General features: G+C 40.1%; 1 protein-coding gene across 1 annotated transcript in view; it reads left to right on the top strand.

Annotated features, from left to right (window-relative positions):
* The window catches only part of LIMK1 (LIM domain kinase 1), a 50,154-nt gene that overhangs the window by 11,514 nt on the left and 19,939 nt on the right, over nt 1–18,701 (top strand). Inside the window, exon 3 of the mRNA XM_070946427.1 lies at nt 12,788–12,926. Coding sequence (XP_070802528.1) covers nt 12,788–12,926 — 139 coding nt within the window. The remainder of the gene's footprint in view (nt 1–12,787; nt 12,927–18,701) is intronic.

An 18,701-nucleotide genomic window follows, 5' to 3' on the forward strand; every position in this document is an offset into this window, starting at 1 on the left:
ATCCTTCTTAGTAGAGTTGTGATCACAGGGAGCAACAATTACATATACCAGCTAAGCTTCATATTCTTTTACCCTCATCAATCAGTTCCATTTCTTGCAAATCTACTCATTCTTTCAATATCTCATCTCTCTCTCTCTCTCTGAAACCCAGTGTTGTGGCCTGCCAGCAGACAGCAGAACTGGCAGCAGATTCAGACAGTGAGGAGGTTGGGGAGGAACGTGGGCCAGTCCTGGAGTCTGGGGAAGGCTCGGACGATGGCTCTGAGTTGGAGGCAGAGAGGGGGCCAAGGCCATCTGGTAGTTCTTTGCTGCCTCTAGAGTCTGACATCAGCGAGGCAGAAGAACAGCGTGAGCTTGTTCCCAGTGTGCGCATGTACAGAGCTGCCAGGAGACAGGAACAATTAAGGAAACTGGGTCGACTTGGGAATAAGGCTTGGAGATGATTGGTCCCTCCCATAAGACATAAAAGAGAACCGAACGAGGACGTGAGCTTTTGCAGGAAGCAATTAGTTCATCTGGTCGGTAAAAGCTGTGGAAAAGTTCTGTTTGACTCTGTGCTAAGTTTGGCCTTGCCCTGCGTCTGGCAATTAGTTCTCTGGCAGCATTCCAAGGGAGATAAGGTGAGTGTTTGTAAGACTGTTTGATAAGCCTGTGGGACTGGGAATGACAATAATTCACAGCAGTATGAATTAAAGAGATTTGCCGGGACTAAGTTTGTGCTGTATACTTTCTAAGGAAGCCTAGGTCAGAACATCCAGCATCTTTGTTTATATTTATGCTATACTGTAAATGGAATGCTTCCAGCTTGAATTTGCCACAAAGCAATACTGTAAACTCACTTTGGATTGTAAGAAAACAATGGAATGATTGAGCTAATGTCTGAATAGCAAGATTTTAGGTCTATGTTCTTTACAGGGTGAGAATATACATTTTCACACAATACAGAATGCTTCTGAGACCATCTTAGCTGGGAAAATGCACAGTGAGTGGTCCCTGAGCAAGAGATCTAGGCAAATCCCAACTCCCTGGGTGGCTGCTGGATGACTGTCTCCCAGGTTCTGCATTTAGTTGCAGTTAAAACCAGAATTAATCAGAATAGAGCTTGAAGGGACCTTGGAGGTCTTCTAGCCCAACCCCCTACTCAAGCAGGAGAACCTATACAGTTTCAGACAGGTGGCTGTCCAGCCTCTTCTTAAAAACCTCCAATGATGAAACCCCTACAACTTCTGGAGGCAAACTGTTCCATTGGTTAATTGTCCTCCCTGTTAGGAAGTTTCTCCTTAATTCCAGGTTGCTTGTCTCCTTGATTAGTTTCCATCCATTGTTTCTTGTCTTGCCTTCTGGTGCTTTTGAAAATAAGTTGACCCCCCTCTTCTTTGTGGCAGCCTCTCAAACATTGGGATACTGCTATCATGTCACCCCTAGTCCTTCTTTTCTCTAAACCGGCCATATCCAATTTCTGCAACTGTTCGTCACCATAAGCCTTGTGGCGTAAGATAATCCTCGTCCCTTGAGACCGTCATTGCAGTTGGCTACCTGGAGTGCGCAGGAAGGAAAGGGGAGGAGCAATTTGTTAGAAGATGTGCGAATCTGTGGCAGCAGAAAGAATGGAGCAGGCTTTCAACTCAATGCAGAGCAGAGGGTATCTTTGCGCAGCAGCATGCAAGCTATTTTTCCAAGGTTTTATTTTAATCGGCCAGCAGGCAAATGTGGGAAGCAGATTGAGACAAGGGGGATCCTGGCTGGTCTGGGAGATGTGCCTAGAAATGGAAAAACAAAGCAATAGAGAGAGTTCGCAAACCCAGCCAGCTGCTCCCTCAGATGAGGCTAATTTGAAGGATTCCCTTAACTTCCTCTAGAGATTTCTAGGAAACTTTCATTTTCAACCTTGGGATTTGCCAACCGTGGGTTGGAGGCACCTAATGTTCATCTGGCACGTTTTCATTTTCGTTGAATCTTGAATTTATAAGCTTAGAAACGGACTTTCTGCCTGTGTTCAGAAGATGATGGTCTCTAAGATTTCATAACGATGCAGGCATTTATTGGGAAAGGAAGCCCATTGAAAACCGGAGCTTGCTTACGAGCAAGGTTTTCAGGATTTGCTTTTTTAGTTGTTACATTTTTAATAAGTTCATTGCAAGTGGCATTTTTGCAGAACAGTTATGATTTAAATCATGAGTCTCTAACCTTGGTAACTTTAAGCCTGGCAGACTTCAACTCCCAGAATTCCTCAGCCAGCTTTGATCTTTTTTAAAAAAAATTTTTTTTTATTTTATACGCAAACAAACATTTAATACATCAGTCATCCCTCCCATGGGACATCTCGGCGTTTTCTCTGTAACTTCATCTTCTTTTTGTTGTTTCTTCTGTCTTCATTTTCACCAAATCTATTACAACATTTCTCCAAAAATACAATATTCTAATTATACCATTTTTTTACATGGCTATTAATTTACTCATCTGTATCTTTTCTAACCAATGATAAAATTGATCCCATATCTTAAAGTATTCTGAATCCTCAGCCAGCTTTGATCTTAATAAGATCATTGCAAGTGGCATTTTTGCAGAACAGTTATGATTTAAATCATGGATCTCCAACTTTGGCAATTTTAAGCCTGGCAGACTTCAACTCCCAGAATTCCCCAGGCAGCTTTGCTATTGTGGAGGAACAGCTCCTCATAGAATATTAAAGGTAAAAGTTCCCCTCGCACATATGTGCTAGTCCTTCCCGACTCTAGGGGGCGGTGCTCATCTCCATTTCAAAGCCGAAGAGCCAGCGCTGTCCAAAGACGTCTCCGTGGTCATGTGGCCGGCATGACTAAACGTCAAAGGTGCACGGAACGCTGTTACCTTCCCACCAAGGTAGTCCCTATTTTTCTACTTGCATTTTTTAACATGCTTTCGAACTGCTAGGTTGGCAGGAACTGGGACAAGTAACGGGAGCTCACACCGTTAAGTAGCACTTAGGGATTCGATTCACCGAACTGCTGACCTTTCGATTGACAAGCTCAGCGTCTTAGCCACTGAGCCACCCTTAGGGGAAAAAAAAGTTACTTGAGCATATTATATAAAAAGCATGAAATGAACACACTAACATTCTAAATTCAAAAATTAAATCCAATGGCAATCAGTGCAAGAAAATAGAAATTATTATTCTGGTGAATGCATTAAACTTAGTTATAAAAGCGAGAGGCTAAATTTGGAAATATTTGCCAAAAAAACAATAGGGGTGTTGGGTGTTGGGAGGGGGGGAGGATAGGTGTAAAAGAAAGCCAGAAAGATGGCCATGACTGTGCAACTGAACACATGCATAAATGCATACAAAGTAGGGGTGGGTTCTAAATTTTTTTACTACCGGTTCTGTGGGCGTGGCTTATTTTATGGTTGTGGCTTGAGGGTCATGTGACAATTATTTAGGATTTAGCAGAGGTACTGGTCTACCCATTTATTTTTGCAGGCACTAATCTACTCATGTATGTTTACAGGCATTGGTCTACCCATTTATTTTTGCAGGCACCGATCTACTCATTTGTTTTCTTTTAACACTGATCAGTTGTAGGGCGGCCCTTTGAAGCCCCACGGCAAGAGTTTAAACAGTTTTTTTCCCTCTAGCCATCAGCTGGGACTCAGGAGGCAGCAATAGATTGGGGGTGGGGGCAAATAAAAGGAAAGAATAACGCGGGGGGTGGGGGGGGAGAGGGGGTCAGGGGGGGAGAACTGGTTCAGTGACATCATATCGTCACCGCTACCGGGAGGAACCCACCACTGGTACAAAGGGGCAGAGCTTTAATTGCAGGTCACAATCGACACCTTGACTTTTTTGACTGTTCTCCTGTGGATGTTTTTGAGGAGCCTGGATAGCTCAACAGACAGAGCTCTGTAATTTAACATCAGCTGTCTGCAATTAAAGTAAGATCGAATCTCGCCAAGGCTCAAGGTTGACTCAGCCTTCCATCCTTTCAAAGGTAGGTGAAATGAGGACCCAGATTGTGGGGGCAATAAGCTGACTTTGTATAAATATACAAAAGTATGAAGGCTATTGCTTAATGCACTGTAAGCCGCCCTGAGTCTCCGGAGAAGGGCGGCATATAAATCAAATTAAAAAAAAAAAAAAAAGTTAATAATGCCAGAAATTATTAAGGCAATCCTTGATTTACGACCATAATTGAGCCCAGAATTGCGATTATAAGTCATCCCAGGTCTTTAAGTGGGTCATCACATGACCATGCTTGATTTTATGACTTTTTTTGCGGTGGTGGTAAAGCAGACATTGTGGTCGTTAAGCCAACACTGCAGTCATTAAGTGAAACCATTGTCTGCAATCAACGTTCTTTGCTGGAAACTAGAAGCAAATATCAGCTTCTGGTGAAAACATCGTAAATTGCGATCATACGACTGTGGAACAATACAAACAGCCGTAAATGCAGGCCAGCTGCTGAGCACCCAAAATGCAAGCATGTGCCTGTAGAGGAGCTTGGTCCTGAGAACTTGGAATCCAGGTCATAAGTCCCTTTTCGGGGTATATTGTAACTTTAAACAGTCACTAAGTGACCAGTCGTAAGTGAAAGACTACCAGTAAAATAAGAATTAAACATGAAATTGAAACCCTCGTCAATTAAATACCCATTTAATTATTTACAGTTCTTTACAAGGGATATCAAGGAAATCCATTCCCTTAGTTCCACATGCTGTACGTTTCATAGAAAGGGTGGACCTCTCATCACTGCTAGATGATCTTGACAAACTCATCTGTGACCTCTGCTAATGAGTGTGTTGTTGTAAACACTGTTAAATCTTTCTAGTGATGGTATATCACTTTGCTGCCTTACATGGGAAATTGGTTAAAAGGAAGTGACATATATGACCAACCTGAGGCTGGCCCGACATATTTTACACTTCTTACTATCGGAGTTCTGTTTGTTATGGGTGTATTATTTGGAACCCTGACACTTACTTCCTTTTTCTCATGAAATACCAATGGGCTTAGATAATATTTTTTTTCACTTCTCACCTCCTTTTTCTCATGACATACTGACAGGTTAGAAAGAGTCAGTGAGGTAAGCCTTTGAAAGCCCTTGAAAGCCTACTGAATTTCTGGTTTAATCCTATGGAATTTGCATTCCAGAATGAGATAAGCCTAGTAGTTAGAAAACAGAAGGCCAGGTGAATTGACCCGTAGAAGAATTAAAAATTGAAACAAAAAGAAAGGAGCTTTATATATTTCCATTAGATATTTGAATGTAAGGTCTTTGCTCTGGTAGGTTAGTCATCTAAACAAAATAAGGGCAAGACTATAAAAGTTGGGTGCTATGAATTGCTCTCATCTCTTCTCCAGATAGGATTCTGATCCATGAGAGGATTATTTTAAAAAGAAGTGAGCAGTTCAGAGCTACATTCATTCAATTCCTCAAGTTTTTGTGAACAAAAATGGTTGAATGTTGGCCCCATTTTTTTTCCAAAAATAAAAGTGAAAATGGAAGTGGAAAGCCTATTGAAGGCCTACTGTTTTCATACCACCCTTGTAGTCTTCTATCTTCCCCAAACATATAGAGAAATACGAGAGCAGATTTGGTCTAGTAGTTAAGGCACCAGGCTAGAAATCTGGTCAGAAGTCATCAACCTTCATCAACACATTTATTGGAGGATACATGCCTGAAACAGAAATTGCTATTAGTAGATAGAGGGAATGTGCATAACAAGTACACAAGACTTTTTTATTTTCTTACTTCTAAGATTTATCAACCACTTAAGTTCCAAAAGGTGGTATACAAATGTGTTCAATGCCAAATGGTAGAAATGGTATACAAATGTCAAACATAACAAATCTTGCCTTTCTTTCTTGACACAGTTATTAAGTGAATTACTGCAGTTATTAAGTTAGTAACATGGTTATTAAGTGAATCTGATTTCCCCGTTGGCTTTGTTTGTCAGAAGGTTGCAAAAGGTGATCACATAACCCCAGGACACAGCAACCGTCATAAATATGAGTCAGTTGCCAAGTGTCTGAATTTTGATCATGTGACCATAGAGATGCTGCAATAGTCAAAAGTGTGAGAAACAGTCATAAGTCGCTTTTTTCAGTGCTGTTATAACTTTGAACGGTCACTAAATGAACTGTTGTAAATGGAGGACTACAGTATAATGTTAATATAACAAAAACCTATCTTTCTGGCATCAGTTACAGCCTCTAAACATCTTCTTAAAGGGCCGACTTTAGAGGGAAACAGGCAGGGGTGAAATCCAGCAGGTTCTGACAGGTTCTGGAGAACCAATAGCGGAAATTTTGAGCAGTTCGGAGAACCGGCAAATATCACCTCTGGCTGGTGCCAGAGTGGGGAGGGAGTGGGGATTTTGTAATATCCTTCCCCCAAGACTGGGGAGGGAATGGGGATTTTTCAGTATCCTTCTCCTGCCACGCCCACCAAGTCAGACCCACAGAACCGGTAGTAAAAAAATTTTGGATTTCACCACTGGAAACAGGTTTAATTCTTTGAAACGCATCCTAGAAGGCCATTTTGTCCAATGAAGGGGAGTCTCCACCATTAAGATTACAAGTCCAGTTGGCAGCGACTCCTATTTAAATAGGTATTACATGAAAATCCTTGATATGAAATGCTGGGCTGAAGAAATTGTAATAGCTATGTGGACTCTGTTGTTCTGAATCAAAACCAAAGAATCCACTTTGCTAATATAGTTAACTTGATTACTGCATTAATCCATGGATGGTAAATTGCCCACCAATGTTGCAAGGCATTTTACCAGAATAACAGAGTTGGAAGGGAATTTAAAACACTTGTAGTCCAACCCCCAACTCAAGCAGGAGACCCCATACCATTTCAGACAAGTCGTTTGTTCTGATCTAGGCTCCGTTAAAAAGCAGGAAGCAGAATCTTGATCCCAGCAAAACCTCTTTTATTTACTTTCATTCACATTAAGCAAGGCCTGTCCAAGCAGTCTTTCAGAGGAATATTTATCAACACACCTTATCTCGCTTGGCAAGCTGCCACGTAACTTGTTTCCAAACACAGCACAAGGCAAAACTTGGCACAGAGTCTCTCAGAGTCACAGAACAAACAAACTAATTATTTCCTACAAAAGCCCACTCCCCATTCGCTCCTCTTTTGTTTCCTATGGGAGGGGCCAATCATCTCCAAGGCGTGGCTTTACTCCCAAGTCGACCCTGTTTTCTTAGTTGTTCTTGTCTTCTGGCAGCTTTGCACATGGGCACACTGGGAACGGGCTCCAGCTGTTCCTCTGCCTCACTGCTGTCGAGCTGCCTCTCTGCCTCCGACTGGCCCATGTTCTTCCCCAACCTCCTCACTGTCCAATTCTGCTGCCAGCTCTCCTGGCTGCTGGCGGGCCATAACATGGTTGTCCAATCTCTTCTTAAAAACCTCCAATAATGGAGCACTTCACCACCAACCAGTGGTGGGATTCAGCCAGTTTGCACCACTTCGGGAGAACCAGTTGTTAACTTTCTGAGCAGTTTGGTGAACTGGTTGTTGGAAGAAATCATTAAGGCAGAGAACCGGTTGTTAAATTATTTGAATCCCACCACTGCCACCAACCCCCCAGCTGGCAACATCCATATAATATTCTTAACCAGTTCAAATGTAATTCCAGCAGATGCATTCATACAAGATGATTTGGCTTGATTAATGTTAACTTTGGTTATTCTTTTTGTGACTTAATGTATTGGGCAAATCCAGCCATTTTGGTTCATTTAGGGCTCAGTTTATTTTACATGAGTCAATAAATAAGTTGTGTGAATGCACCCATAGAGATTCCTAGACACTGTCATCAAAATTCAGTGAGTAAATCATAATGTAACAGCATACTTTTCAGAGGACGCTAAATCAAATTGAAGGCATAATGTACCTATTTTATTCACCTCCCAAACTTGGGGGAGGGAGGGCAGCAGAAGGAAATACCATTGTTGCCACCCCTTACAGCAACGACACCATTGGTTATTACTGTGACTTCTGTTAATATTTAGAACTATTTTTAATAAAAGCCACTGGCTTTTGAAGATAAAAATAATGTGCGCCTCTTTGCAAGCCACAGTCACTGGTTTCCTACATTATGCTGAGCCCAAATGAAGCAAACCACATTAAGGGGACTGATGGGGCCTCAAATCTACCCTCTTGGCTCTTCGGGAACTGCTGTTGCAAGCAGGAAATATTGGGGTCTGGGGGAGAAGAGAGAGGTTTGAATCGAGTCTGTCATTTGATTCCAGAGCTTAAACAGAGAATTCAAGGACAAAGGAGACGAAGCTGAGAGCAGCAGTACAAAAGATATTTGAGACTTTTCCTTTTATTTCCAGTGCCATGTCTAAATTAAGCATAAAGTCAAGGGCTGGGACAGGGGTGATATTCATTTACCTTCGCTACCAGTTCGCAAATGGAAGTGTGCGCACCTCCATGCATGCAAAGAGCATCAAAAACGGGACGTGATGACATCCAGGCGAGTGGGCAGAGCCTCCCGCAGCCGCCGCTACCGATTCGCCCAAACCAGATAGAACTGGCTGAATGCCATCACTGGGCTGGGGAAAAATGCAGTCAAGGAGATGTTGCTTTCAAATGGCCTAAAAGCAGAGGAATTTTTCATCTGGAAATTCAGAAGCAAGTGGTACCTCAGTAATCATCATTCAATGGTTCCGAGAGGCACAATGAGTATCAAAAGCAATGAGTACCAAACAAATTTTACCCATAAGGAATAATGTAAATAAATTTAATGCATTCCTAAATCAAAATCAACACACATTTTAAGGCAATATGTAAAAAGATTTCTCATTACTTTACATGAGAAATAAACCTAAGAATTAATAAATACTTAGGTTAAATAAAATATAAAAACTTCACTTTACCTGTATGGATGAAGGGGGGAAGAGCAAAAATGCCCAAAATGGCCACATAAGCAAAGATGAGACTGCAAGGGGATGTGCACATGGCAAGAGCTACTGCGTGACTAACGTGTCCCTCTTTGTTTCAGTGGAAAGAGTAGCGAGTCACAAGGCAACCAAAACTGGCAAGTTTTAGTTTGCTCGTTGAATACCAATTGCTACAGCTTTTAGACTGTGATGTTTCTCTATGTCATATATGTGTGTGTATCTGGGTATATGCATAATGGTTATCCTTTGAAAGCTGAATGCAGGGAAGTTTCATTTTAATGTATGCTGATTAGTGTACATTTAAAGTGACATATTATTCTATTGTATTCTTTAATTGGTGCACTGGTTTAGCAGAACCAGGAAACTAATGGGATTTCCAAAAAATGTGGGAAGAGAGCTAAGTCCTTGCATATTTTCAGAAGCCACTTTGCATCTGGTTAGTCATTTCATACATTTCATATTATCTGATGCCTTTATTATTATCTGAAGCAAAACTGGTGCATTGCTAAAAGAGTACCTACCGTACCTTGCAGTTTGGTAAGATCAATTTGAATAGAATAGAATAGAATAGAATTCTTTATTGGCCAAGTGTGATTGGACACACAAGAAATTTGTCTTGGTGCATACACTCTTGATGTACATAAAAGAAAAGATACATTCGTCAAGAATCATAAGATACAACACTTAATGATAGTCATAGGGAACAAATAAGCAATCAAATCATATTAGGAAAAAGTCAATATAAATCTTAAGTATATCAGCAACAAGGTTACAGTCATACAGTCATAAGTGGGAGGAGATGGATGATAGGAACAATGAGAAGATTAATAATAATGCAGACTTAGTAATTAGTTTGACAGGGTTGAGGGAATTATTTGTTTAGCAGAGTGATGGCATTTGGGGAAAAAACTGTTCTTGTGTCTAGTTGTTCTGGTGTGCAGTGCTCTATGGTGTTGTTTTGAGAGTAGGAGTTGAAACAGTTTATGTTCAGGATGCGAGAGGTCTGTAAATATTTTCACAGCCCTCTTTAATTTAATTTAATGTAATTGATTAGCTGCATATTCTAAAAGACAGCTGATTCATCAGCTACAACATCTGTCAGTTCACTGAGAGTGTTTAGCTCCGTGCCACTTTTCATTTGTGGACTTCATTTTCCAAGGAATGACCAGATGCTATGCTTGCAGTTAATTATAAATCATGTTAATAGACAAAATCCATTTTGGAACAAAAGGGTTGTGTCCAAACAATATACTTTGCCCAGCAAATAACATTTCCACACAATATCTTTACAGTGCATCATGTAGTATGAGAAGAAAAAACAGAGATTTTGTAATAGGCCAGATCTAAATAGGAAGTGAATCTCCTGTGTCATTTCTCTTCTCTTTAGGAGAAATCCCCAGCAGCTATGCCTGTCTGGCCCCTCCCATACTCAGAAAAAGGATGGAAATAGAGGTTACTTCTGAATACTCCTAGCTTTTATATACTTTTTCTAGAAATTGAGGTTCTTCTTGTCCATCAGAACTTATGTTGGGTTGATCTCAATCAGTTTCTCCAAATCTCATATAAAGACATCTAGAGTCCCTCCCTGTAATTTATGGCCTTGAATTATTTATAGTAATGAGTGAAGAAATATTTTCTATTGTCAGTCTCAAATCTGCCGTCATATCCTCTGCTTCATGGGGGCATTGACAGGTCACTTTCGAAAAATGATTCAGAGGTGAATAAAGTTCCTTCTTTTTCTTATTGGAATGGATTCCTTTCATTGAGCTGAAAGGAAGAGTCAACTAAAAAAATATCTCCATCCTAGATTGTAGATATGTGGCCCTGGTACATTCATTGTACCAGGGCCACATATGTGTAGAGTTACAATACTTCTTAATTTTATCAGGATTGTACCAGTAAACAGTCCTCTCTGGGTGGCCCAGCTGGATTATTAAAAAGTCCAGGAAAACAGAACTGTAGCAATCCACAAAAGGGAAGATTGGGTTTAATAATCTCATAATGGCTAAATTCACCCTGCCCCTTGCCTAGGGAAGTATGATCAAATGGTTTAGCCATTTAAATTTGCTCCCCCTTAGCCTGCAGAGCATATCATGATGTGACATAAAATATTGTACTTGGGGCAACATTTACACAGTACTACTGGAGCATTTCAAGACCAGCTTGTTGGGTGAACCCCAAAATTGTTAACTTTAGATCTGGCGGATCATTCCACTTCCAAGATATTCTTGAACAATCCTTAGCCAAAACAGCTTCCCCTAGTCAGGATATACAGGTCGTTCTCAACTTATGATCACAATTGAGCCCAAAATTTATCTTGCTAAGTGAGAAATTTGTTAAATGAGTTTTGCCTCATTTTATGACTTTTCTTGCCACATTTATTAAGTGAATCACTGCAGTTGTAAAATTAGTAACATGGTTGTTAAGTGAATCTGGCAACCCCATTGACTTTGCTTGTCAGAAGGTCGCAAAGGTTTATCCCATGGCCCCTGGACACTGCAACGGACACCATCATAAATGTGAGTGAGTTGTCATGCATCCGAATGTAAATCATGTGATCATGGGGAACATGTCACAACTTTTGAGCACCCCTAATGTTTGAAAATTGAAAGTCGAAAAAATTGACTTGCCCTAAAATTAGATGCTGCAACGGTCATAAGTATGAAAAATGGGTAATAAGTCACTTTTTTCAGGGCCGTTGTAACTTTGAGCGGTCACTAAGTGAAATTGAAGTGTTGTTAAGTGTTGTTAAGCCGAGTACTACCTGTATTGTGTGAACCCAGAAATAGATTTCACACAATATGTCACACACTATATATCACACATTTCTGGGGTCACACTTCTAGACTCGTCTTCCTGTACTGCCCACTGGTCTTCCCAGGAAACACAATATTGTAGGAGTGGATAGTGGTGAAAAAAAATGGCATTCCAGTTTTTTAATAAATCTTGGAATATAATCATTAATTGGTTAAATAGTCCAAGATGCACTCATTGATCCCTGTGTAAGCAATCAAGAAATGGCCACTGGAGTAAGACAACGCAAGGACTTCAGGTTTCCCAAGAGCACAAAGCAGACTCCTTGTCCCAACAAAAACCCCTTTTTATTAAGTTACTGTGAATTCCTTTCATTCACATCCAGCAAAGTCTTTCAAGGGAGAATTTACAGTCACAGACCTTATCTGGCTTGGAGAGCTGCCAGGCCGATATCTTCAAAACTTGGCAAGAAGTCTCTGAGAGTCACGAACCAATTAAGCGAACTAATTGTCTCCTGCAAATTCCCCTCCCCTTTCGCTCCTCTTTATTCCCTATGGGAGGAGCCATTCACCATCCACCTGTGGCTTTACTCACGAGTCTACCCTTGTTCCTTAGCTGTTCCCTTCTCCTGGCAGCTTTGCGCATGTCCACACTGGGAACAGGCTCCAGCTGTTCTTCTGCCCCACTGATGTCTGACTCCGAAGGCAGCTGACAACTGTCAGACGACCCTGGCCCTATCTCTGCCTCCAACACAGAGCACTCATCAGAGCCTTCCCCAGACTCCAGGACTGGCCCATGTTCCTCCCCAACCTCCTCACTGTCTGAGTCTGCCATCAGGTCCACTGGCCACTGGCAGGCCACAACAATGCTATGTTACACAGGAACAAGAAGAAATTGAATAAGGTTTCTCTTTTTCCCAAATTGGTGGCTCTTAACCTAACGAGCATGTGCTACCGAATCTAAGAGTAATTTGGTCTGACTAAATTAGTAGCAGCCTAAATTAAGCATGCTGGGCAAACACAACTCCTCTGAACCTGTGGGATTATGCCTCCTTCAAGCTCTGCTTTTGGAATCTCTGCATGCAGTAGGTTTCCCTTCAAAGTCCTGAGGCTGAAAAAACCTACTTTCTTATTGTCCCTGCAGGTGCTGCGAATGTGGGGCTTTGCTTTCCCATCAGTACTACGAGAAGGATGGTCGTCTCTACTGCAAAAAGGATTACTGGGCCCACTTTGGGGAACTGTGCCATGGCTGCTCGGAGCAGATCACCAAAGGGCTTGTCATGGTAAGAGAGGACATCCACACAGAGCATCACCGGATGACGTAACTTGTTTTTTTTGGGGTGGGTGGGGCAAGTGATCACAAGCCAAAAAGCAAGTGGGACAGAAAAAAAAAGTAACTAGCGCTGGAAGAGAGCCTAATTTGGAAACCTGACATCGTGTTTCCCTGAAAATAAGGCCCTGTATTATATTTTTTTGAACCCTGAAATAAGTGCTTGGCCTTATTGCCATGCACTCAAAAGCCCAATTGGGCTTATTATCAGGGGATGTCTTATTTTGGGGGAAACAGGGTAGGGCCATGGTAAAAACTCAGCATGGTATTATTTAATTTAAATGGAAATTATAACACTGACTGCATGAAATACAATTCCGGTGATTATTGTTCCCTGCATTTAATAATGTTGTCCTTCCGTCAGACAATTCAGAGCTCACCTTTAAAGGGATATGGATTGTTAAGAGGTGGTAGGCAGTGATGAAGGCCTGACTGTACATCTCTGATCGCTAGGTCTGTCTGGCATATTTTTCCTCTGGCTGTGGCCATTGATGTGGAAATAGTGAGCAAGAAATACACCTCTGCAACTGAATTCAGAACTGCATGTAACCAAATCATGAACCTTTTTTTTTTTTCCTGGATGGTGCTACTTCAGAAATGCTATGACCACTGCGAAGGGGATAGGGACAGATCTCCCTTCAGTCTAAAGGTCCTTCCATTGGTTTTCAGCTTTTCATTTTGGAAACGGGAAAGAAGAAAGAAGAGGACATAACAAAAGAGGAGGGGGGGCAAGGAGGAGGAGGAGGAGGAAGAAGAATAGATATGGAGCAACCAGTGTTTGCAGAGGGAGGGAGACAAAAATTCTATGAGAGGCTACTGCCTGAGCATAGATCTCCTTAAATCCTTTTATTTGGTATTTTGTTACTTCAATACAGAAAAGAAAGATGTGAATTGGGGGGGGAAGTAGACTGTCCTTGGCACCTACGTCATCATAACCAACGAAGTCATGTAGGTGGAAGATGATGGTGAACAGGATATGCTCTTTTTTCCCTCTCCAGAGCTTATAGCATCTTTGCAGGTGAGAACCTGGGGAAATGGCACAGAAGGAACCATTAAGCCCTGTTCCCCAACAACAGGTCCCAGCACCAGCTAGCACTGCTGCTTTTAATCAAGCTTTGCTCTCATTGTTTTGAATAAGCTCAAGGCAGTGTTTCCACTTACTTTCACGATGGTTTCCTGGTTGTCTTTCATTTCTTAGTCTGCATTTGTTTAGTTAACTCTGTCCTTACTACAAAACAGTATTGTCAATTACACTCAAGTTTGATTGCCAAACCACCTCTCCTTCTCACAAAGCATTATGTGTCATGGGCAAGTTAGTACGTCCAAAGGAAACAACAGTTGCTTTTGAAAATATTCATTTTTATAAGAGCAATATAGGAAAGGAAGCATCTGAGTCCAAACTCAGCTATTATAAATGCAAAATCCATTTGACTTACTCTCTTTCTGGAAAGAGCCAGTTTGTATGGTGAAGATGCTGGCTTAGAAAGCAGGAGGTGGTGAGTTTTAGTCTTGCCTTAGGCATGAAAAATTGGCTAAGTGGCTGGGCCAGTCACTCTAAGTCCAACTCACATTACAGAATTATCATTGTGGGTAAAATAGGAAGAGAAAGGAATATTAGGTATGTTCGCTGTTTTGAGTTATTTATAATGTAATAAAAATCTTATAAAGAAATATGTACTCCAGTGATCTAATTTTTCAGCAAAATGCACAAAGGTAAATATAGCTGAGTTGTTTTCTTTTTATAGGTTAAAGCAACGCTCTAGTTCATACTTGTAGTACACAAAAGGCAGAAACTTGAAATCTTTAAATTGATTTAAATTGGATCTTGGTAGCACACATAAGCGCCATAGCAACCCACTAACTTCTAAAATAATGATGGTGATAATGAGTAGGATGATATCCATAATACTCATAATAACAATAGTAGTGGTGGTAGTTATTATGATAACGTAAATAATAAATAATTTATTATTTAAAATAACATATTTTAAATAATATTATACTTTAAAATAATAAATTAAAATGGCTGAAATCCCAGCAGGCCAAATTGGCATGAGAATTTGGCCATTTTTAATTAGATGTCTATATATATGTGTGTGCGTGCATATATATATATATATATATATATATATATATATATATATATATATATGCACGCACACACATATATATAGACATCTAATTAAAAATGGCCAAATTCTCATGCCATATATATATATATATATATATGTCTTTGGTTATTCGGGTCTTCTCCCACGTAAAATTGGAAGTGTCTTGGTGACGTTTCGACGAAGTCTCATTCGTCATCTTCAGGCTGGTGTTCTCGGCTTTGTGCTTCCAGGAGTACGAAGCCGAGAACACCAGCCTGAAGATGACGAATGAGACTTCGTCGAAATGTCGCCAAGACACTTCCAATTTTACATGGGAGAAGACCCGAATAACCAAAGACCTACATACAAACACCCGCGAAAACCTGAGAAAAATATATACATATACATACATACATATATATATATATATATATATATATATATATATATATATATATATATATGCATCTAATTATATATGTGTGTGTGTGTCTATACACACACACACATATTTATTTTTAGCATTTCTGACCATGCAAAAATCACATGATTGTGGCCCCTGCTTGAAATAATTGTTGATTCATATTTTAAAGGAATACCCAAAAGGGAAGTAACTACTTGGCCAGAAAGCAAACAAAAAACCCCTCAAATTAGTATCAGAGCTTTTTTGTTGGTTGTGAACGTGCACTCTATCCTTCAGAGGTCTGCTGTGAATTTATGAGAATATAACAGAAATTTAAGAAATTTAGATAGAATCTAAAGAGGGTTGTACAATAAAGAATCAAATTGTTTCTGTGGCAAAGTGAGGAAACACCTATCTTTAAATTTTTAAAGAGATTGTCATGAGACTTCTGGGAAACCACCAACCTAAAAGGGAAACTGAATTGTTGGTCAATCCCAGGATGAGCGTATTATGTGTGTGTCCTCTAGTCAGAGGTGTCTGCAGAAATGAGGAAGAGATTGAATATTTCTGGGTTAAGACAGAAAACAACAGCTGTGGAATGAACTAATGGAAAATCTGGAGAAACTGACAGAAAGCCTTTTAGAAAAGGGCAGGGAAGGAAATCCACAACGTGACATTAATTGTGAACCCAAACCATGGCATTTAGCACTTGGAGTATATGGTTATAGATCTAAATATGGCAGAATGAATTATGGGGTAGAAGTAATTGTGTCTGTGGATAATGAGGAAATGTGAGGCAAATCCTGAAGAAATACAATACGGAAAGTACAATGGTAGTTTTAAATACAGTATGGATCTTATTCCGTGAAAGATCTGGAGAAATCTAAAGATCCTGCTTAGGTTTCACCAGACACAGCTGTTTGGAGTGCCAAAAGCTCAGAAAGTTAAACATTGCTGATCTAAAGTGTTAAAGAGCGTCTGCTGCAATCAGTTGGATAAGGAGATTCAATGTATAGCAGCTACTCAATTCTAACTCTCTCTCTCTCTCTCACTCTCTCACTCTCTCTCTCTCTCTCACACACACACACACACTCCCTGATTCAGTTCAGCAAGACTGAAATAGAGCTACCTTCCCCAAATGGCCATGGGCGAATAGGTGGCAATATAAATTAGATAGATAGATAGATAGATAGATAGATAGATAGATAGATAGATAGATAGATAGATAGATGATAGATAGATAGATAGATAGATAGATAGATAGATAGATAGATAGATAGATAAAATGCCTCACTATTGTACCCTGTTTCCCCCCAAAATAAGACATCCCCTGATAATAAGCCCAATCGGGCTTTTGAGCGCATGGCAATAAGGCCAAGCGTTTATTTCAGGGTTCAAAAAATTATAAAACAGGGTCTTATTTTCGGGGAAACACAGTATCTGAAGATCTATGAGTCGGGAAGCTGGAATCAGAGCAGCCCAAGTTGGAGAGGAAGAAAGCAATAAGTCCAATGCAGTTTAGGAACCTGATCTTAGGGATGCCTTGAGACTTCTATAGAGAAAAATTTAAGAAAGCATTAGAGGGGAGAAAAAGGGCAGTCCGGAGTCCAAGACAGCGGAGCTGTTGCTCCATCGCAAAGTGCAAAGCTATTACCCAAGAAAGTTTGGAGATGCAATTGCAAGCAGCATGTGCTGCCCTACACAGGAGCGAAACAGCTGCCAATATCATAAGACAATAAGTGGACAATTATGAAAGTGCAAGAGACTCCTGCAGAGAAAGTGACTTCAGGTAGAATTCTAATCAAACCAAAGCTCTGAGCACTGAGGAAGGAACCTTGAGTATGGATAATCTTGACTTAGAACTGGTACATCAGGGGTGATGGCTGACACCATCATCACATTAATTTGGTTTATTGACTGCGTATGTGCCATCAAATTGGTGTCGACTCTTAGCGACCACATAGATTTTCTCCATAACAGTCGCAACTTAACCTTGTCCTTCAGATTTTCCAGTGGTGTGCCATCAATGCCATAACTGAGTCTAGCCACCTTGCTGCTGGTTGCAATAATAATAATAATAATAATAATAATAATAATAATAATAATAATAATAATAATAATAATAATAATAATAATAATAATAAATAGCCTTTATTGTCATTGTACATCATGTATACAACAAAATTGGTTCTTCTCTTTCCTTTCACCTTTTCCAGCATCAGAGCTTTTACCAGAGTCCAGTGGTACTCTGAATTCTGCATTGACTTCCAAGGACAATTCAAACTGCTGATTGTAACTTACAATAGTGGCCAAAATTGGGGAAACCTTTTGGGGAAAGTGTATTTTCTAAAACTAGCTAATAACACCACTTTTTGGGGGAGTAGTACCATAAAATTATATATCAATGGAAAGATAATTTAATAAAGAATGTAATGCAATAACTTTTATGAAGGATTTGCTATTAGAATAGCAGTTACAGTATAAAGAAGAAAAGTGAAACACATGGAAAAAATTAGATATACAAAAATTATCATCATAGAAAAAACAAGATATACAAAAATTATCACGTCAGTTAATACTTAGTTGGGTAAGCTTTAGCATGAATTACGGCCTTACAACATCTTCCCATGGAGTGAACCAAGTCTTTTAGTTCTGCAGCTGTTATAATGTGAAACCAAGATTGAGTGATTGCTTCTATTAACTGGATTTTATTGCTGGGTCGCTTCTGATTAACAAGTTTCTTTAGTCGGCTCCATAGATTTTTAATTGGGTTAAGGTCTGGGCTATTCCCAGACCATTCCAGCAGTTAAATATGATTATCTTGAAACTCCAAAAAAAAAAAAAAGTGGTGTTATTAGCCATCAAACCTCAAAAATACACTTTCCCAAAAGGTTTCCACAATTTTGGCCATTACTATATAACATTTTCATGATTTACCACCAGAGTATCTGAAGGGCCACATACACCAAACAGAACTGACTCCTCTGATTCATTCAGCCTAAAGAGGGTTGTTAAAAGTCCCACTCCCAAAAAGAACCACGAGGAAAGAGAGAAGGAGGGAGACCTGGTTGCTGCTTAGCATATGATTCACAACACTTTTTCTCCTGAAGTTTGTTTGGTACTTGGTCCCTGACCATTTTCCAGAAGACTGAATATTTTAAATAGTTTGAAGAAGAAGGAGAAGAATACTGGGGTTTGGTGGCACAGGGCAGATTTTATTTGATTTTTAAAATAT

The sequence above is a fragment of the Pituophis catenifer genome, unplaced genomic scaffold, assembly GCF_029215685.1.
Source record: "Pituophis catenifer annectens isolate HBS135680 unplaced genomic scaffold, rPitCat1.0.hap2 SCAF_1, whole genome shotgun sequence".
NCBI lineage: Eukaryota > Metazoa > Chordata > Lepidosauria > Squamata > Colubridae > Pituophis > Pituophis catenifer.